This window comes from Equus quagga, chromosome 5 (genome assembly GCF_021613505.1).
Source record: "Equus quagga isolate Etosha38 chromosome 5, UCLA_HA_Equagga_1.0, whole genome shotgun sequence".
NCBI classification, from domain to species: Eukaryota; Metazoa; Chordata; class Mammalia; order Perissodactyla; family Equidae; genus Equus; species Equus quagga.
Window position 1 is genome coordinate 36,573,451 of NC_060271.1, and position 21,308 is coordinate 36,594,758.

General features: G+C 43.1%; 1 protein-coding gene across 1 annotated transcript in view; it reads left to right on the forward strand.

The window, feature by feature from the left end:
* Window positions 1-21,308, forward strand: part of SDHB (succinate dehydrogenase complex iron sulfur subunit B) — a 34,088-nt gene that overhangs the window by 2,940 nt on the left and 9,840 nt on the right. The window contains exons 2-3 of the mRNA XM_046661735.1: window positions 8,121-8,248; window positions 19,813-19,898. Of these exons, the coding sequence (XP_046517691.1) occupies window positions 8,121-8,248; window positions 19,813-19,898 (214 nt within the window). The remainder of the gene's footprint in view (window positions 1-8,120; window positions 8,249-19,812; window positions 19,899-21,308) is intronic.

Here is a 21,308-nt window from a genome sequence, read left to right on the forward strand (position 1 = left end):
CCCTCACCACTTCACTGAAACTGCTCGAGGTCACGGTGACCTTAGCTTTGTTAAACCCAGCAGTCATTTCTCAGTTCTCATGATATGTGCTTTTCTCTCTGAAGCATTTGTCACTGTTGTTCACTCCCCCCTCAAGATACGTTTTGCATCTGGCTTCCAGGACATCCAGTCTTCGGATCTTCCTCCTCACACGTTGGGTGTTCTTTCTGTCTCCTCTGCTGACTTCACCTCTTTGCCCCAAGCTCTAAACACTGGGGCTCAGTCCTTAGGCCTCTTTTTTATAGACACTCCCTTGGGCTTTAGACACCACTTACCGGTATATGCTGATAACTCCTAAATTTATGTCTCCAGCCTCGACCTTGCTCCAGATCTCCAGGTTCAGATGGCCACCCAGTTACAGTCTCAAAATCTCCACGTGGGTGTCTAATAATATGTCATAAACTTTGCTTCCCCAGAACCAAAATCCTGACGCTCCTCCCGCCACACACTCAACTCCTCCCGTGTCAGTTGATGGCAACTCCATCCTTTATGTGGCTTGGGCCAAAAACTTTGGAGTCATCCTTGTTCTTTGGCTCACTCTCACATCCAGTTTGTGAGCACATCCTGTCAGTTCCCGCTGAAAATATATTCGGAAACCAACCACTTCTCCAGCCACCAGCCAGTTCAGGCCATCATCTCTTAGCTGATCATTGCAGTTACTTCTTAGCTGGTTTTCTTGCGTTCATCTTTGCACCTCGACAGGTGATTCTCACAACAGGAGCCAAAATGATCCTTGCAAAACTTGTCTGACTGACACTCCTCTGCTCAAGACCTTCTGATAGTTTCCCATCATGCTCAGGGTAAAAGCAAAAATCCTTGCAAGGCCCTATGTGATCTGGTCTCCCGTTAACTTCCTGATTTCCTCTCTGTTCCTGTCCTCGTTTACTCCATTCTCAACTGCACTGGCCACCTCATTGTTCCCCACACACGTTCCCACCTCAGGATCTTTGTGCTCAGTGTCGCCTCTGCTGATTTGCTCTTCCCCTAGATATTGTATGGCTTGCTCACTCACCTCCTTCAGGTCTTTGCTCAGCTGTCAGCTTTTCAGTGAAGTCTTCCCTGGCCAACCCAGTTAGAATTGTAGAATTGTGGCCAGGACCCGCCCACCCCCGGACTTATCACCACCTGACATACCATAGATTTTATTTCATTTACTTATTTATTTATTTTGAGGAAGATTAGCCCTGAGCTAACATCTGCCGCCAATCCTCCTGTTTTTGCTGAGGAAGATGGGCCCTGAGCTGACACCCATGCCCATCTTCCTATACTTCATATGTGGTACACCTGCCACAGCATGGCTTGACAAGCCGTGCCTGGGTCTGCACCTGGGATCTGAACCTGCAAACCCCGGGCTGCCAAAGCAGAACGTGTGAACTTAACCACTGCGCCATTGGGCCAGCCCTGTAGATTTTATTTAGGTGTGTCCCCTCCAGTCACTGTGTAAGCTCCACGAGGACTGGAACGTATGTCTGTTTGGCCTTGATCCCCAAGGCCTAGAACAGTCCCTGGAACATAGTAAGGCACTCCATAGTTATTTATTGAACAGACGAGTGAATGAGCACATCTGGGCCAACTACCACCTAAGAGCGTGCTGATTGGATGAGTAGAGGAATAACTCCTGTTTTTCCTTGGATCTGTTTGGGAAAAGAAATTATTCTTGTGTGCTGTTCCATTTTGGATTTGCAATTTCACCACTGCTATAGTGGCTGAAAGGTTGGGCTTTGGAGTCAAATGACCTGTGTTTGAATCCCGGCTTTTTTGTTATATGATCTTATTCTTATTTTTTAACTGAGAATAATAAAACTTTCTTTACGAGAATCTTTACGAGAGATCTTGTAAAGGTTAACGGTAATTTAGCGCAACATCTGGCACGCGTAAGGGCTCAGTGAATGTGTTACCAGTATGTTGTGTTCTTATTGTCCCCTAGGATAGCAATCAAGAGAGACAACAAATGACAGTAGAAAAGTAAAAGTTTGTTCACTTGTGCACAGGAGAGGCACAAGGGAGTCGGTGTGGAAAGGAAAGGGGCAGGTGACCAGCTCCTTAGGGAGCAGGATTGTGGGGCTTTTATTAGGCAAAGGCTGGGGAGGAGGGCCTTCTCAGGGCATGTAGAGGTGGGGTGGTGCTTGCGCCTGCGCTGTCGTGTAGCATGCTACTACATGCAGTGCATGGATCATTAGCGTGCTAGCTCTCCACCCCGGGTGTGATTTTTACTATGCTAATGGGGCTAGGGTCACCTTCAGTGGACTCCTAGGTGCTATGGTGCATGCGTGAGCCCAGGAGAGTCCACAGGCTGTGGAGTGTGGAACTTGTTGGGCTCTATCTGATTCTCCAAGGTTGCCGATTGGTTAGGGGCCCCATCTGGTTAGGCCAGGGGCCTTGCAGATGGCCCTGTCTCCTTAGGCTAGTTCCTGTCTCCATGAAAGCTGTTATGTTATTACTTCTATGAACACCTACATGACACCTTTTTAGATTTCTCTATTCAGGGGATTTTTTTTTATATCACAGCTACCATAATCCTATGGGTCAACTCTAAACAGTCCTCAAGATGAGCAAATCTCCATCACTTTTAGAACCACACCCTCTGCTTGTTTTGATCTCACTATCTTCTCTCTTCATTCCTGTTAGCTCCCATTACCCCACCAAGTGTTACATAAAATATATTTTTAGCTCAAAATGAATTTAAATTAGCTGTTTTGAAAAAAAAATTCGATGACACTTTGGGGTACCCCAAAACTAATGTTGGGGTGTTATTGCCTTATGGTACTCTTGTGGTGCGTCCTTGCCTTGCATTTGTCTCACATCTCTCATATCAGACTCGCCTAATGATTTCTAGATAAACCTAACGCCTTTGGGAAGATCCGCGTGGTCAGGTCTAGACCTTTGTATCTTGGTAGAGTGGCTGTGAAGCAGATGTTAAGTATGAGGAAGAGGCGTTGAAGGGAGGACCCGCTGCGGGTGACCGTGGTCATCTTCGACAGGCCTTTGCAGGAGCGAGACCGAGCGTGATCGAGCTGGATGCCTGTTGCCCACTGACGGTGTTATTAAATGAAGCTTTAGAACCATGGAGTTATAGCTGACAGCCCCAAAGTCCCGGGTTCTGTTTAAAGTCCAAATGTTACTAATGTTTTGATTTTTAAAATTGGCAGGAGTTACCTTTTTTAAAAGGCGTTTTGCCCCTCTCCCCTTACCGTCTGCTTCGGGCATGGTGACCGCCCGCTCTGAAAACAGTTTGACAGCTTCTTAAAGAAACTAAACATGCATCTGCCATACAGCCCAACAGTACACTCCTGGGCCTTTATACCGGAACATGGAGACTTGCGTTCGCACAGAAACCTGCCCACACGTGTTCATTACAACTTTATACAACCCAGACATCCTTTGGTGGGTGATGGCTGACCAAACTGGTGCATCGTACCGTGGACCGCTCCTCAGTGACGAAAGAGACGACTGTTGAGGCTCACGGCATCTTGGCTGAATCTCCAGAGCAGCGTGCCGCGTGAGAAAGGCCAATCCCAAAAGTTACACACAAGACGATTACACTTATGTAACATTCTTGAAGTGACAAAATCCTAGAAATAGACTAGTGGTTGCTTAGGGTCAAGAGATGGGGGAGGGGGCGTGAGGGATGTGGGTGTGGCTGTACAAGAGCAACCCGGGATCTGGTGGTGGGAATGTTCTGTACCCTGACTGACGTCAGCGTTAGTGCTCTGGTTGTGATGTCGCACTATGGTTTTGTGTGATGGTACCATTGGAGGAAACTGAGTAAACGGTACATGGAATCTCAGTACTGTTTCTAAAAATGCATGGGATTCTACAATTATTTCAAAATGAAAAGTTAATTTTTTTTAAAAAGCAACAATTCTGGATATGCGCAAGAACATGAATGAATCTCAGAAGCATGATATTGAATGAAAGAAGCTAGACACAGGATGTACTATCTGGTTGCATTTATATGAGATTCTATAAAAGGCAAATCCGTGTGATAGATCAGGTGCAAGGGGTAGGGAGAGGGCACTGGTTGTAAAGGAACACTAGAGAACTTTCTGGATGGATGTCTCCTGTCATAATTGTGGCAGTAGTTATACCGCTTCATCAAAACTCATCAAATTATACACTTAACATTGGTGGATTTTATTGTAATGAATTACACCTCATTAAATCTGACAGAAACAAAAAAAGGTGAGTGGGGGCACTAAGCCAGCAAAAGCTGCCGGAGCTGGTGTCTTCAGGGACCGTTTCTTTTCACTTCCTCCCGGTTACCACAAGGTGGCTGGCGTTAGCCAAATGTTCCTGTCGTTTTACAAAATGGAGCCCCTAGTGGAAAATGTTCACTTGCAGAAGTGGCCTTCCTTTTATTGATGATCTTAGCCAGCCTGGTGATAAGAAAATACCACTTTCATCTTCACCTTCACTTTCATTTTTTTTTTTTTTTTTAAGATCAGCTCCTGAGCTAACATCTGTTGCCAGTCTTCTTTTTTTCCTTCTTCTTCCTCCCAAAGCCCCCAGGACATAGTTGTATATTCTAGCTGTGAGTCCCTCTAGGTGTGCCATGTGGGACGCCGCCTCAGCGTGGCCTGATGAGCAGTGCTAGGGCCGTGCCCGGGATCCAAACCAGCGAAACCCTAGGCCGCCGAAGTGCAGCGCGCTGACTTAACCACTCGGCCTCACAGCCAGCCCCTCATTTTCTTCATATATTTTCTTCTTTAATACTGAGAGCTGATATTTATATTTCCAGCTTCACTCTGTTTTGGGCATTTTTTGCTGCAAGTAGCAAACACCATTGCATTTCTTGTAATTACTCAACTAATCTTCAGAGTTTTTACTTTCCTTACCAGTTTAATTAGCTGGCCTGGAATATAGTCTGAATTTTTCTATATACAAATTAAGGGTTCAACTTAGAATTGCTGTTTGGACTGACAAGGCCCTCCCCTCCCCATCACCGTCGTAGAAGCTCAGCAGGACTTGCTGTGGTCTCCACCTTGTTTCATCCGCCCAGTGGAAAAGGGCCTCAAGGACTATGGAATGGAGACACTTAGCTATTGACTTAACATTATAAGTACATGTCATATACGGAGGGGTGTTGTTGTTTTATTTGTTAATGGCTTGACATAGATCGTACTATTCAGCCTTTTAAGGTACATTTAAAATAAACCACATTTTTACATTCGTCTACTACTCAGTTTTTGCTCTTTTCTTCAATCTTTCCTAACCCGGGATTAAACTGCTGTGTGCAGAGGCCTGGACCAGGTATGCTGGGAGATGTAAAATAAACCTCTTCTACACCATGATGGTTAATTTTCTGTGTCAACTTGTCTGGGCCACAGGTTGCCCAGATAGTTAGTCAAACATTATTCTGGGTGTTTCTGTGAGGGTGTTTTTGGATGAGTTCAACATTTAAATTAATAGACTGAGTAATGCAGATAGCCCTCCCTGATGTGGGTGAGCCTTATCCAATCAGTTGAAGACCTGAATAGAAGCAAAGACTGGGGCCGGGCCGGTGGCACAGTGGTTAAGTGCACACATTCTGCTTTGGCAGCCCAGGGTTCGCTGGTTCGGGTCCTGGGTGCGGACATGGCACTGCTTGGCAAGCCATGCTGTGGTAGGCATCCCACATATAAAGTAGAGGAAGATGGGTGCGGATGTCAGCTCAGAGCCAGTCTTCCTCAGCAAAAAGAGGAGGATTGGCAGCAGATGTTAGCTCAGGGCTAATCTTCCTCAAAAAAAGAAAGAAGAAGAAAAGGCTAACCCTCTTCCAGATGAGGCAGTTCCTTCTGCCTGATTGCATTCGAACTGGGACATTGGTTTTTTCCTCCGTTTGGACTTGATCTGAAACATCAGCTCTTCTTGGGTCTTGAGCCTGTTGGCCTTTGGACTGGAACGACGTTATTGGCTCTCCTGGTTCACAGGCCTCTGGGCTTGGGCTTGATTTACATCATTGGCTCTCCTGGGGCTCCAGCTTGCTGACTACAGGTCCTGGGATTTGTTATCTTGCATAATCACATAATAAGTCTCTTTTTATATCTATGTATATGCATATCCGTTTATGTTTGTGTATGTATGTATATGTATGTACACAGTTGGCTCTGTTCTCTGTGAACCCTGACTAGTAATACACACATCCTCAAGGAGTTTAGACATGAGGAGAAGACAGCACCAAGAAGAGACGTGAGAGTATTCACAAGTAAATGGGAATGTACAGTGTTTAGGAACATGGGTCTGGAGTCAGACAGCCAGCCCTGGGTTCCGAGCCTGGCTCCACTCATCAGCCCTGTGCTGGTGAGCCCATCACTTGATCTCTGAGCCTTGTTTTTCTCATCTTTAAAATGAAGATTCAGTGGGGTAATTAATATAAAGCATTTAATACAGTGCCCAGCAACAATAAGCAGTGGCTTTACAATGAGTATGAATTTTAATATAAAACTTTTTTTTTTTGACAACAGCACCCTTTTTGCAAATACAAATACTTTTGGGGAAGCTGTTCTGGTTGAAGGAGGGAGGGAAATCAGAGGCCCAGCCCCTTAACTTGACCCTCTCCCAGCAGCTCTTGAGGCGGCACTCCGGGGTCCCTCGGCTGACTGTGAAACCCACTGGCAGAGACTGTAAGTGCCCGAGAGATATAATAGGATTGTGGAGAGCAGGACTCAGCTGTTTGTTAGTTCCCCAAACTGGTTTGTTTTAAGATAGAGCGTTCTTTGTCATGTGTCCTGCTGTAGTGGACTGAATGTTCGTGTCCCCCGAATTCATAGGTGGAGACTCTGATCCCCAGTGGGGTGGTCTTTGAAGATGGGACCTTTGCGAGGAGATCAGGGTTAGATGAGGTGTGAGAGCAGGGCCCTTGTGGTGGGATCAATGCCCTCACCAAAAGAGGAAGAGGCCTGAGATCTCTCAGCCACGTGAGGACACAGCAAGAAGGCAGCCGTCTGAAACCAGGAAGAGGGTCCTCACGAGACGCCGAATCTGCCGCCACCTTCATCTTGGACTTCCCAGCCTCCAGAACTGTGAGGAATAGGTGTTTGTTCAAATCGCCCAGTCTTTGGTATTTTGTTATAGAGGCCCAAACTGACTAAGACGCCTCATCTAAAAACAACAGCATCTCGTTTTGACAACTGCGCTGGCTTTCTCCCCGGTGTCCCCAGAGGTCATCTGACAATTTTCCTGGCATAACCAGTGATACGCTTCTCAGGAATAAAAATGATTGTCATCCACACGATAAAAAAATTTGTTAGCTTCTCATTGATCTTGGGGTAAAATCAAACTTAGAAATCTTTCTCAACTTCCTCACATCTGCCACTCCTCCTTCCTTACTCAGGCCACCCCGCCTCATCCTGGACCCTCTCAGGTCCTCACACACGCACCTCCCCCATCCAGGCCTCTGCACATGTGCTCTCAGCTTATAACACCCCTTCTCGTTCCCCTTCGTCCCTGTTCATCAAGCCTCGGCTTAAATATCATCAATGGGGCCTTCCCTGAGCTCTGACGCTCGTGTAGGCCTCTGCTGTATGTGTTCTTCCCGGGAGTATCACTCTTTATACTTGATTGTGAATATTTAACTTCTCTCTTGCTCACTACAAAGTAGGTTCTATGAGGGCAAAGGCTCTATTTTGTTTTGTTTTTTTAAAGATTGGCACCTGAGGTAACATCTGTTGTCAGTCTTCTTTTTTTCTTCTTCTTCCCTCAAAGCCCCCCAGTACATAGCTGAATATTCTAGTTGAGTGCCTCTGGTTGTGCTATGTGGGACGCCGCCTCAGCATGGCCTGATGAGCAGTGCCATGTCTGCACCCAGGATCTGAACCCGTGAAACCCTGGGCCGCCAAAGCAGAGCGCGTGAACTTAACCACTCGGCCACGGGGCCGGCCCACTCTGTCTGTTTTAAGTGGCCTTTCTCCAGCCCCCAGCACCATGTCTGGCATAAGTGCTTGGTGTTTGTTGGATAGCGGATGGCTGCCTTTCCCAAGAAGACTGTGTGTCAGTAATGCGTGGGTTTCTATCCAGTACTGTAGTTCATAGTGCCAGCTAAATACAAGGATTTATCTTGCATTTTTAATAATGTTTTTCCTTCTTGTGAACTTACATTTCAGGCCTGCCGAGGGGCCCAGACAGCTGCGGCCACAGCTCCCCGAATCAAGAAATTCGCCATCTACCGATGGGATCCAGACAAGACTGGAGATAAACCTCATATGCAAACTTATGAAATTGATTTGAATAAGTGAGTATCTCTGTGAAAGCTGGGTATTTGGTAAGTGAAGGTGAGCTCTTGATAGGATCCAGGGACATGCTTTTCACGTCCTTGGAAGGTTTAAAACCTGAGATCATCCAATGGCTCTGGAATTTATCATCTCTTTTTAACACAAGAAACAAGAATGAGACAGGTACCTGGTTCAAAAAGATAATACCAAGAAAAATAACTTTTGTTAAATTCCTTTCCTTCCCCCAAATCAAAGTATAACAGATTTCCAGGAATACTGGTAGAGTTGGCTTTATGCGTGGTATTTGAAGTTATTTATCATGAGCACAGTTTAAAGTACTGAGTGTTTTTATGTTCATTTTATGTATCTGGACCTACGTGTTCTGTAACAATGGTAAATCCCATAAACTGGGCTGGAATGGTGGTAGTACAACATAGGGATATAGTGAAAATATTGACAATAATCTGTACAGATGTGTTAGTTTTCTATTTCTGTCGTAAAAAATTGCCACAAACTTAGTGGCTTAAAACAACATAGATTTGTCATCTTATAGTTCTGTAGGTTAGAAGTCTGGTAAAGGTCTTACCAGACGAAAATCAAGGTATCAGCAGGCTGGGTTCCTTTCTGGAGACTAAGAGAGAATCCATTTTCTCTTCCTTTGGGCTGATAGCAGAATTCTGTTCCTTGTGGTTCTAAGACTGAGGTCCCGATTTTCTTGCCGACTATAACCTGAGAGCCATTCCCAGCCCCTAGAGGCTGCTGCATTCCTTGCTTTCTAGTCCCCATCTTCAAAGCCAGCCACCGGCAGGTTGAGTGCCTCCCATCACAGCTCTGAACCGCTCTTCTTTCGTCAGCTTCCACTCTCAGGGCTCCCCACGCGTGGTCGGGGGAAAGAAGAACCTAGTCAGCTCGGCTCTGCCTTCTCACTGCTCCACACCTGCCCTCCTCAGTGTGAGCAGAACTGTTCTGTTGTCCAATTTGTATTATTTGTAAATGAATGAGTATTTTATTTCTTTTGAACAAAAACTTCCATGGCACCAAAAAGAAGTTTGAAAACTATTAATACTCTAAATTTTTTTTGACTCTATCAACACATAAAGTCTATTAATGGAATAAACTTAGTTAATATATTACCTTGTTCTCAAATAGACAAAACTGTCAAATACTCAGCAACCAAAAATTATTAATAAAATTCAAAGAAAAGGAAATTGTACAGGCTACATTTTCTGACCATAACAATAAAACTAAACATTCATATTAAAAACAAAAAACCCTAACTACTTGGAAATTTAAAAACACTCTTTTAAATAACTATTTGAGGGGCCGGCCCTGTGGCACAGCAGTTAAGTGTGCACGTTCTGCTTTGGCGGCCCAGAGTTCACCGGTTTGGATCCTGGGTGCAGACATGGCACTGCTTGGCAAGCCATCCTGTGGCAGGCGTCTCAGATGTAAAGTAGAGGAAGGTGGGCATGGATCTTAGCTCAGGGCCAGTCTTCCTCAGCAAAAAGAGGAGGATTGGCAGCAGATGTTAGCACAGGGCTAATCTTCCTTGAAAAAAAAAAGATAAATAACTATTTGATCAAGGAGTAAATAAAAATATTGTCAGATACTTAGAAAATAAAAACATTGCAAATCAAAACTTACAGAATGCAGGGCTGGCCCCGTAGCCGAGTGGTTCAGGCACTTCGCTTTGGCAGCCCAGGGTTTCGCTGGTTCAGATCCTGGACGTGGACATGGCACGGCTCATCAGGCCATGCTGAGGCAGCGTCCCACACGGCACAACCAGAAGGACTTGTGACTGGAATGTACAACTATGCACTGGGCGGCTTTGGGGAGAAGAAGAAGAAGAAGGACAAAAAAAAAAAAGATTGGCAACACGTTAGCTCAGTGCCAATCTAAAAAACGAAAAAGGAAGTAGAGCTTGATGTTCCTCTGACGGAACGTGGACTGGACTTAAAAAAAAAACTTACAGAATATGACTAAAACTGGAAAAGTTAAATTCATCTATTTTTTAATGATAAAAAAAATTAAACAGTGATTGCGTTCACTTCCAGTACTGGCAGAGTGACTTTCATCAGACTAAACGTCCCACAAATAACAGCTATAAAACTGGACAAAACATGAGAAGGAAAGACCTGAAGGCACAGGAGAGTGACCAAACCAGGCAGACCCTGGAAGGGAGCCGGCACTTGGAAGAATGCAATGTTACTGGGTGAATGAACTGTTTTTGCAAGTTTTTGCCTGAGAGCAGGCCTCAATTGATTTCGGAGTATAGCGGCTAAAACTTGATAAAAAACTCTAGTCGTATTAGCTTGAGTAACAAGAGGATGCATTTGAGGGCTACCACAGAAACCAGAAAATAAGGGGGAAATCCTGGAAACAAGTACAGAGGGAGAGCCCCAAATTCTGTTAATGAACCCTACCCATGTTTTGAGTTTAGCCATACTAGTTGTTGCTTTAAAAAAAAAGCGAAAGTCAACACTCTTCAGAGAAACATCATACAATCCGAAACTTCTACAACATGTTAATTCCTGTGGTCCAGCATGCAATCCGAAATCACTAATCATACAAAGAAACGACGACGCGTGGCCCCTGCTCAAGTGAAAAGACCATCAGTGGAGGCTGGCCTTGAAGCAAACCAGTTGTTGGAATTAGCAGACGATCATTTTAAACAGTTGGTATAACTCTGCTCGTAGATAAAGAAAAATATGCTCATAATGAGATAGGATGTCTGAGCAAAAAGAATTTGTTAGCTTCTCATTGATCTTGGGGTAAAATCAAACTTAGAAATCTTTCTCAACTTCCTCACATCTGCCACTCCTCCTTCCTTACTCAGGCCACCCCGCCTCGTCCTGGACCCTCTCAGGTCCTCACACACGCACCTCCCCCATCCAGGCCTCTGCACATGTGCTCTCAGCTTATAACACCCCTTCTCGTTCCCCTTCGTCCCTGTTCATCAAGCCTCGGCTTAAATATCATCAATGGGGCCTTCCCTGACCTCTGACGCTCGTGTAGGCGTCTGCTGTATGTGTTCTTCCGGGGAGTATCGCTCTACACTTGATTGTGAGTATTTCATTTCTCTCTTGCTCACTACAAAGTAGATTCTGTAAATTTAAGGTGTACAGCATAGTGGTTTGACTTAGGTATATTGTGAAATGATTACTGAAATCAGTTTAGTTAAGCATCCATCATCTCATATAGACACAATAAAAAGAAAAACAAAAGAAGAAACAATTTTTTTTCCTTGTGATGAGGACTCTTAGGATTTGCTCTCTTAACAGCTTTCATGTGTGCCATACAGCAGTGTTAACAGTAGCCATCATGCCATGCGTTACATCCCTAGTACTTATTGATCTTATTTAGCTTATAACTGGAAGTTCATCCCTTTGACTACCTTCCTCCAATTCCCTCTTCCCCCACCTGCTGCCTCTGGTAACCACAAATCTGATCTCTTTTTCTATGACTGTGGTTTTTTTAGAATCCACATATAAGTGAGATCATACAGTATTTGTCTTTCTCTGTCTGACATTTCTCTTAGCATAATGCCCTCAAGGTCCATCCGTGTTGCCTTAAATGGCAGGATTTCCTCATTTTTTAATGGCTGAATAATATTCCATTGTATGTATATATCACATCTATGTACCACAATTTCATTATCCATTTATCCACTGACAGGCGCTCAGGTTGTTTCCGTGTCTTGGCTATTGTGAATTATGCTGCGATGAACATGGGGATGCAGATATCTTTTCCAGATAGTGTTTTCATTTCCTTTGGCTACATTCCCAGAAGTGAAATTGCTGGATCATATGTTCTATTTTCAATTTTTTGAGGATCCTCCGTACTATTTTCCATAGTGGCTGTACCAGCTTACTATCCCACCAGCAATGCTTAAGGGTTGCCTCTTCTCCACATCCTTGCTGGCTTTTGTTCTCTCTTGTCATTTTGGTGATGGCCATTCTAACAAGCGTAAGCTGATGTTGTGGTTTTGATTTACATTTCCCTGATGATTAGTGATGTTGAGCGTCTTTTCATGTACCTATTGGCCATTCGTAACAAAATGTCTATTCAGGTCTTTTGCCCATTTTTTAATTGGATTATTTGTTTTTTTGCTGTTGAGTTGTACAAGTTCTTTATATATTTTGGATATTAACCCCTTATCAGATATATGGTCTACAAATATTTTTTCCCATTCCCTAGGTTGTCTTTTCACTTTATTGATTGTTTCTTTTGCTGTGCAGAATCTTTTTAATTTGACACAGCCCCGCTTGTTTATTTTTTATTTTGTTGCTTGTGCTTTAGGTGTCATATCCAAAGAATCATTGCCAAGACCTGTGTCAAGGAGCTTTTTTCCTATTTTTCCTTCTAGGAGTTTCGTTTCAGGTCTTATATTTAAGTCTTTAATCCATTTTGAGTTAATTTCTGTGAGTGGTGTAAGATATGAGTCTATTTCATTCTTTTACATGTGAATATCTAGTTTTCCCAGCACTGTTTATTAAAGAGACTGTCTTTTCTCCATTGAATATTCTGGTCAAATATTAGTTGACTGTATATGCTTGGTTTTGTTTCTGGGTTCTCAATTCTGTTCCATTATCTACTTGTCTGTTTTTGTGCCAGTGCCATACTGTTTTGATGACTACAGCTTTATAGTATAGCTTGTATAGAGCCATACTATGTAGTATGTAGTGTGTAGGATGGCTCTATAGCATAGCTTGTGTAGTATAGTATAGTATAGCTTGAAATCAGGAAATGTGATGCCTCTCAGTTTGGTCTTCTTTCTCAGGATTCCTTTGGCTGTTCAGGATCATTTATAGTTCCATGTAAATTTTAGGATTGTTTTTTCTACTTCTGTAAAAATGCCTTTGGAATCTTGATAGGGATTACATTGAATCTATAGATGACTTTGGGTAGTATTGACATTTTAACAATATTAATTCTTCTAATCCATGAACAAGGGATATATTTCCATTTATTTGTGTCTTCTTCATTTTCTTTTATCAGTGTCTTAGTTGTCAGACTAGAGATCTTTTGCCTCCTTGCTTAAGTTTATTCCTAAGTATTTTATTATTTTTGATGCTGTTGTACATGAAATCATTTTCTTTATTTCTTTTTCAGGTAATTTGTTGTTAGTGTATAGAAACACTACTGATTTTTGCATATTAATTTTGTATCTTGCAGCTGTACAATTTAATTAAATCTAACAGTTTTTTGGTGGAGTCTTGAGGATTTTCTATATATAAAATCATATCATCTGCAAATAAAGACCATTTTACTTCCTTTCTAATTCTGATGCCTTTTGTTTCTTTTTCTTGCCTGATTACTCTGGCTAGGACTTGCAGTATTATGTTGATTAGGAGTGGTGAGAGTGGACACCCTTGTCTTATTCCTAATCTTAAGGAGAAGCTTTCAGCCTTTCACCATTGAGTGTAATGTTAGCTGTGCACTTGTCATATATGGCTTTTATTTTGTTGAGGTATGTTCCTTCTATACCTAATTTGTTAAGAATTTTTATCAATGGGCTGGCCTGGTGGCACAGCGGTTAAATTCTCATGTTCCGCTTCTCAGCAGCCCAGGGTTTGCCGGTTCAGAGCCCGGGTGCAGACATGGCAGCACATGGCAAGCCACGCTGTGGTAGGCGTCCCACATATAAAGTGGAGGAAGATGGGCATGGATGTTAGCTCAGGGCCAGTCTTCCTCAGCAAAAAGAGGAGGATTGGCAAAAGATGTTAGCTCAGGGCTAATCTTCCTCAAAAAAAAAAAAAAAAATAGAATTTTTATCATGAACAGATGTTGAATTTTCTCAGATGCTTTTTCTCTATTGAGATGATCATATGATTTTTCTTCCATTCTGTTAATGTGATGTATCACATTGATTGGTTTGCATATATTGAAACATCCTGGCATCCCAGGTATAAATCCCACTTGATCATGGTGAATGATCCTTTTAATGTGCTGCTGAATTTGGTTTACTTAGCATTTTATTGAGAATTTTTACGTCTGTATTCATCAGGGATATTGGTATATGGTTTTCTTTTCTGCTAGTGTCCTTTTCTGGCTTTGTTATCAGGGTAATGCTGCCTCGTAAAATGAGTTTGGGAATGTCTCGTCCTCTTTGATTTTTTGGAAGAGTTTGAGAAGGATTGGCATTAATTTTTTTTTAAATGTTGGATAATATTCATCAGTTTAGCCCTCTTGTCCTGGGCTTTTCTTTGTTGGCAGATTTTTTGATTGCTGATTTAATCTCCTTAATAGTAATTGTTCTATTCAGACTTTCTTTTTCTTCCTGTTTCAGTTTTGGTAGTTTGTATCTTTCTAAGAATTTTTCCCTTTTTTTTTTTTACGTTGTACAGTTTGTTGGCGTATAGTTGTTCATAGTACTCTCTTATGATCCTTTGTATTTGTGTGGCATCAGTTGTAATGTCTCCTTTTTCATTTATAATTTTGTTGATTTTGGTCCTCTCTTTTTTTCTTGGTTGGTCCAGCTAAAGATTTGTCAATTTTGTTTATCTTTTCAAAGAACCAACTCCTAGTTTGGTTAATCTTTTCTGTTGTTTTCCTGGTCTCTATTTCATTTATTTCTCCTCTAATGGTTATTATTTCCTTCCATCTGCTAACTTTGGGCTCAATTTGTTCATCTTTTTCTAGTTCCTTAAGGCATGGGGGTAGATTATTTGGGATCTTTCTTTCTTCTTGATGTGTTTATTGCTATGAACTTCCCTTTTAGAACTGCTTTGGCTGCATCCCATAAGTTTTAGTATATTCCTTTTTTTTTTAATTTTTTTAAATTTATACCAAACTCTTAATAGTACTACCTATTATGAAATTTAGCATGAGAGTTAAAAGGGAGGGCTTTGGCTTTTTAACTTTATGTTTGAAATTTTGATAAGATGCAAATATTAGCTTTTGTAACTTGAAAAATGAATAAAGAGAATTGTAATTTAAAACATACCAGGACAAGAATGGACAGATCATTAGAATAAAAAAATCGTTCTAAAATAGACTTCATTCTGTATAAAATTCTAGTATCATAAATAGTAGAAGGGGAAGGGGAGGGAAGTATCATAAAAAAGAAGCAAAAGAAGGTTTAGTCAGTCAGTGATTTGGGGCAATTGATTAGCAATTTTTGCAATTTGGGGGGAATTGAAAATGTAACAACTAGGAGAAAATTTAAAACATCAAACCTCAGGAAGGGCAATGGTCCTTTTAGACTTAAAAGTGATAGCATCATAAGGAAATAGGGGTCAGCTGTAACAATGTAAACACTTCAATTTTACGTGTGTCTTAAAATATGTGACTTCAGAATTAGAGGTCACATAGCCAACTGCTGGTTGAGCACGGGAGGTGGGGGCCAGAGCAGGATTAGCAACAGATATGATAGATGTGTGATACTGTTGTCAACTGAAGTAAAGAATCTTGATAAAAGTTAACTGAAAGAGTTTATTCAAGAACCACCAGTGGGGCTGGCCCAGTGGTGCAGCGGTTAAGTGCACACGTTCCGCTGCAGCAGCCCAGGGTCCACCGGTTTGGATCCCAGGTGTGGACATGGCACTGCTCATGAAGCCATGCTGTGGTAGGCGCCCCACATATAAAGTAGAGGAAGATGGGCACGGATGTTAGCTCAGGGCCAGTCTTCCTCAGCAAAAAGAGGAGGATTGGCAGCAGATGTTAGCTCAGGGCTAATCTTCCTCAAAAAAAACAGAATCAAGAGTGAGGACTCGAGCCTCAGAAACAGTTCACCAGAATGTCCTGAAGGAACTGCTCTGACGTCTGCAGATAAGAGTACAGTTTATTGACCTTTTTACAAAGCAGTGTGCATGCTGGAAGGGGCTTACTCATCAGCAGTTGTATACGACAAAGGGGTTCTGTTCGTCTGTGACAGGGGACATCTGGTTTTTCTCTCGATTGTACAATAAGAATTTCTTGGTTATATCTCCTGGAATGTCGGTGTTATCTGTGGGTGGAGGGAGGCAAGTACCAGGGTTGCTAACTATCCCTTCAGCCTAAAAATGTAGCTAGAGGATATGAGAGCCAGGGCCCCTTTATCTCGTCTTGTTGCAGATCCTTTCCCGCCGGCATCTTTGGTGCCGAGGTGAGGGGTTGCAGGGTCGTTCTGATACAGGCTTGAGATGCCCTGCAAGGCCGCTTCACAGTACAGCATGGGTTTTGTACAGACTCAGCCTTTGCAGCCGGCTTGCTAGTTTCGCCTGCTGGACCGGGGAGATGGGTCCCAATTATTTGTTCACACTGTGATAATTGTGATAAATATTTTGGTCTTGTCCAGGGTTTCTGGCTCTCTGAAACCCCTGTAATCCTAAATTATAAGAGCTATTGGGTCATCTTTTGTTATAATATTTTGATTTTGTTCCCAGTTCCTGGAATAGCTCAGGATAAATAATAAAGGTGAAATGATTGTCTTTTGTGATTCATAACAAGCCCCTGTCAACCACACCTGAGTTTATGTTAATGAGGTGGTTTGGGGAACGCCCCTGGATAACCACTGGATGGGGGCTGGTTGCTAGGGGAAACTTTCAGCCCCAGCCCCGGACCCCCTGGGAGGGGAGGGGGGCTGGAGGTTGAATCACTTACCACTGGCCACAGATGTAACCAGTTGCGCCTAGGTAATGAAGCCTCCATCAAAATCCCTGAAGCACTGGATTAAGAGTTGGGTTAGTGTTGAGTCCTGTTGGTAAAGTCGTGGAGGTGCTGGGAGGGCGGCCCACCTGGAGAGGGCGTGGAAGCTCTGCTCCCCTCCCACACACCTTCCCCTGTGCATCTCTTCCGTTTGGCTGTTCCAGAGTTGTCTCCTTTTATAGTAAACCAGTCATCTAGGAAGTAAACTGTTTTCTGAGTTCTGTGAGCCACAGTAGCAAATTATCGAACCCAAGAAGGGAGTCACGAGAACCTCTGATGTATAGTTAGACAGAAGCACAGGTGACAACCTGAACTTGCAGTTGCCATCAGAGGGAAGGAGGGCAGTCTTGTGGACTGAGCCCTTAACCTGTGGGATCTGGCGCTGCCTCCAGGTAGCTAATGTCAGAGTTGTTACCTTGTGGGACACCCAGCTGGTGTTGCAGAATTGCTTGGTGTGGGAAAAACCCCACACGCTTGGTGAGGAGAAGTATCAGAAATGGAGTATTAGCAGTGAGTAGTAATAGAGTAGAGAAAAGCAGTTGTTTTTCCTTTACAAGATAGAGTCAGATCTTTAAAAAAAAAATTCCCAAGACTTGAGTAAAAGAGACAAAGAACATAGACAGACTGAGACGATAGAATTGGTCCACCAGAATGAGGGCTCCAGGCAGGCAGGAGTTTTCTTCTGTTTTCTTCTCTGGTGCATCTCCAGCACCTAGAAGGGAACCTGGCGGAGAGCACACTTTCAATAAATGATTGATGGGTGAAGAAAAACCGGAGAATTTATGCCAAATACTCAATCACTGTAGTATTCAAAGATCTCAAAGTAAAACACTAACAATAATAACACGTCTCCATTCTCAGAATAGAAGAGATCTTTAAGGTTAAAGTTCCCAGTGTTTGCAAAGGTACAGTGAAAAGGGTGTTTGCATGTTGCTGAATGAAAATACAGGTAATGCCAGCCCCAGTGGCCTAGTGGTTAAGTTTGGCACACTCTGCTTCGATGGCCCAGGTTTGGATCCCAAGCACCAACATACTCCACTTGTCTGTTAGCAGCCATCCTGTGGCAGCCTCTCACATACAGAAAGGAAAAAAGAGGGAGCTGGCCCCATGGCCAGGTGGTTAAAGTTCTATGTGCTCTGCTTCGGCAGCCCAGGTTCATGGGTTCAGATCCCAGGTGCAGATCTATGCCACTCAGCCATGCTGTGGAGGCATCCCACATACAGAATAGAGGAAGATTAGCACAGATGTTAGCTCAGGGCGAATCTTCATCACAAAAAAAAGAAAAAGAAAAAAGAGGAAGATTGGCATCGAATGATAGCTCAGGGCCAATCTTCCTCAGCGAAAAAAAAAGAAAGAAAGAAAGAAATACAAGTAATGCAGATGTGTTAACTGACCTTATTGTGGTGATCGTTTCACAGTACATACATATATCAAAGTGTCACATCATACACCTTAAATTTACACAATGTTATTTATCAATTATATCTCAATAAAGCTGGAAACAAAAGAAATACAGATAATGCTAAAGGAAATGGTGGGGCATATTTTTTAGATGCTGTGCATAGAAAAATACCGAGAGGAATGAGAGTGGGGTGGCAACCAGGAAATAGATTTGTTGAGCATTTATCTATGTCCAGGTACTATGAAAATCACAAGTTTTTGTTTAATCTCTTTTTTATCTATTTGTTTGTGGGGGGGTATTGTCCCTGAGCTAACATCTGTTGCCAGTCTTACTTTATTTTATGTGAGATGCTACCACAGCATGGCTTGACGAGCAGTGCTATGTCCACACCTGGGATCTGACCCTATGAACCCCAGATTGCCAAAGCAGAGTGCATGAACTTAACCAGTATGCCTCCAGGCTGGCCCCTTTATTTAATCTTTGTAATAATCCTGTGATATAAATATTAATTCCATTTTACAGATAAAGAAACTGAGACTCAGAGAGAGTAAGCCATTTCCTTAGCATCATGGTCTCTGCATGATGATAAAGTTTAAACAAAGTGTCTTTGGCAGACGCTGCTCTGAGTTTCATTTTCCAGTCTGTTTGTTCACTGCAGCAGTCCTGTGAGATGTAGTTGTTGCTCTGTGCTTTATATATGGGTAGCTGGTTACATGAATTGCCTATAAGCTGGTAAGTGTCCGAGCGAGGCTTCCGACCAGGCTCTCGGACGCCAGGCCTGCAGTCCAGGCTCCAAGCCCAGAGCTGCTGCCCTTCCCCCATGGGCCCAGAGCTCTCGGGGCTTTGGACTATGGGTCGTTTATTTTCTTTTATTCTCTGTACAACATTTTCTGTTATGGTTATGTTTTATTATTATTAATTATCCATTTAAAGCTACTTGTTGTGTAGATCCTAAAAATGAAACTAAAATTTGAAATAAATTATTTAGGAAAACTTTGCAGGGAGCTTTAAGAAGAAAAAAACAGACACGCCCAGTATGTGAAAGTTGTTTCCTACCCTAAGTGCTTCTCTGCTTCTTTAGCTCTCAGTTCCCTAGAAATCCGTGTGCACTATGATCATCAAAATAGCACTGTGCGCGGCTGGCCCCATGGCCGGGTGGTTAAGTTCACTTGCTCCGCTTTGGTGGCCCAGGGTTTTGCCAGTTCGGATCCTGGGCGCGGACATGGCACCGCTCATCAAGCCACGCTGAGGCGGCATCCCACATGCCGCAAGGGAAAGGACCCACAACTAAAAATACACAACTATGTACTGGGGGGCTTTGGGGAGAAAAAGGAAAAATAAAATTAAAAAAAAAAAATAGCACTGTGTGGTACTTGAAATGTGTAAGTGTGTGTGAAAATAAAAATAGGGAAGAATTCTGAATGTGGCCTGAGAAGGCCAAATGGAGGCAAGAGCCTCTGGCTGATACGTGCAGATGTCTCAGATCGTGTGATGAAGTGCAGGGAGATTGAGTGTCATGTAAATACAGCTGAGTTTTGTGGTTTTTTTGGTCAGATGTGGTCCTATGGTGTTGGATGCTTTAATCAAGATTAAGAATGAAATTGATTCTACCTTGACCTTCCGAAGATCATGCAGAGAAGGTAAGCATTTCCTTCCCTTTTGCGTCCTGGACACTCATGTTCCATTTCCCAGAAGAAGCCTGGTTTGGCCAAAACTGGTAGAGATACCTGGAGGACAGTGGCAGCCCTCTGCCAGGTGACCTTGCTTTGCACACACTTCCTTTTCTTGGGTAAATGTGTCAGAAATTCGAACTGTGGCACGAGTTCTGGTTTCTGAGTTTGCTTCTGTTACGTGCTTGCTGCGTCTGGTGCTGCAGCCTTCAAGGACTCGCACGGATGTGCTCGCCGGCCACCTCTGCGGATGCTGAGCTCGTTTATTAGGGAGGCACTAGAGAGTTTCTAGCTGGTGCTTGTGCACACTTAACACTTGTCCAACACGGGGGATGTGCTCCCTCCAGCTCCCAGTATTACATGTGCACAGAGGAGGCGCCCAGTAGGAAGGTTCTGGATGGGAACAGTTTCCCAGTGTGGTGCTGGTGCCACATGAGCTGATTGCAGGCAGTGTGTGTGCAGAGCAATATTTTTTACTTTAGGGCTGGCCCGGTGACATAGTGGTTAAGTTCACATGCTCTGCTTCAGCGAGATACTGGCCCATTGCCTTTCATCTTTGTTCTGCTGTACACTTCAAGCATTTGAAGTCCTCCTTCTAAGACATCTGGTTGATTCAGCTAATCTTACAGGATTGGATTTGATGCAGCAAATGCTGACAGGTGATAGGATAGTGTGGCTGAGTCCTGCTCTTCAGGGAATGTTGTGCTGTAATTAAACACCAGCCTTCCCCACACAGGTCGTGGCCTCACAGGAAATAGGCGTGCTTTTCGGTAACCTTTCCCCGTAAAACTCTTTCAGAGCTAGGAACATAAGGTGTGGCCCATCTGGACTGAAAAAATGAAGCAGAATGATACTGACACTCATTTTTATTCCCTTACTGTTTGATAAGAGAATTTCCAGGGGAGCCTTTTTAAGAGAAGATTCATTAGACTTATTTTTATTTTTAATTGTATACCATTTCTTATAAAAGAGTACTGCTCTGGTTGGATGTCAGGCATACATAAATATATTGATAATATTTAATCTCCTGGGGAACTTTAGGAGTATTTGCTGAAGACAGATCTTTGTGTTTTCTTAAACTCAAAGATCTACAGGAAAGGAAGAGAGCATAGTCTTATAAAAGTGATTACCCAGTGCAAGTTTCACAAGTAATCACATTTCGCTGACCTGATAATCTTCAAAAAAAAACCAGCTTCATCGGAGTGGTACCAGGGGTCTAGAGTGCATAGTCATTTTTAAACTCTGAAATACCTAGGAAATTTCCATACACAGGAAGTGACTCCAGGCTAAGAAAGTTCTCGATTCAGGTCCTTGATCAGCACCTTATTTTTGCTTGATTTGGTTTCACAGTAGTTCGTTTTTCTCCTTGGAAAGTCAGTC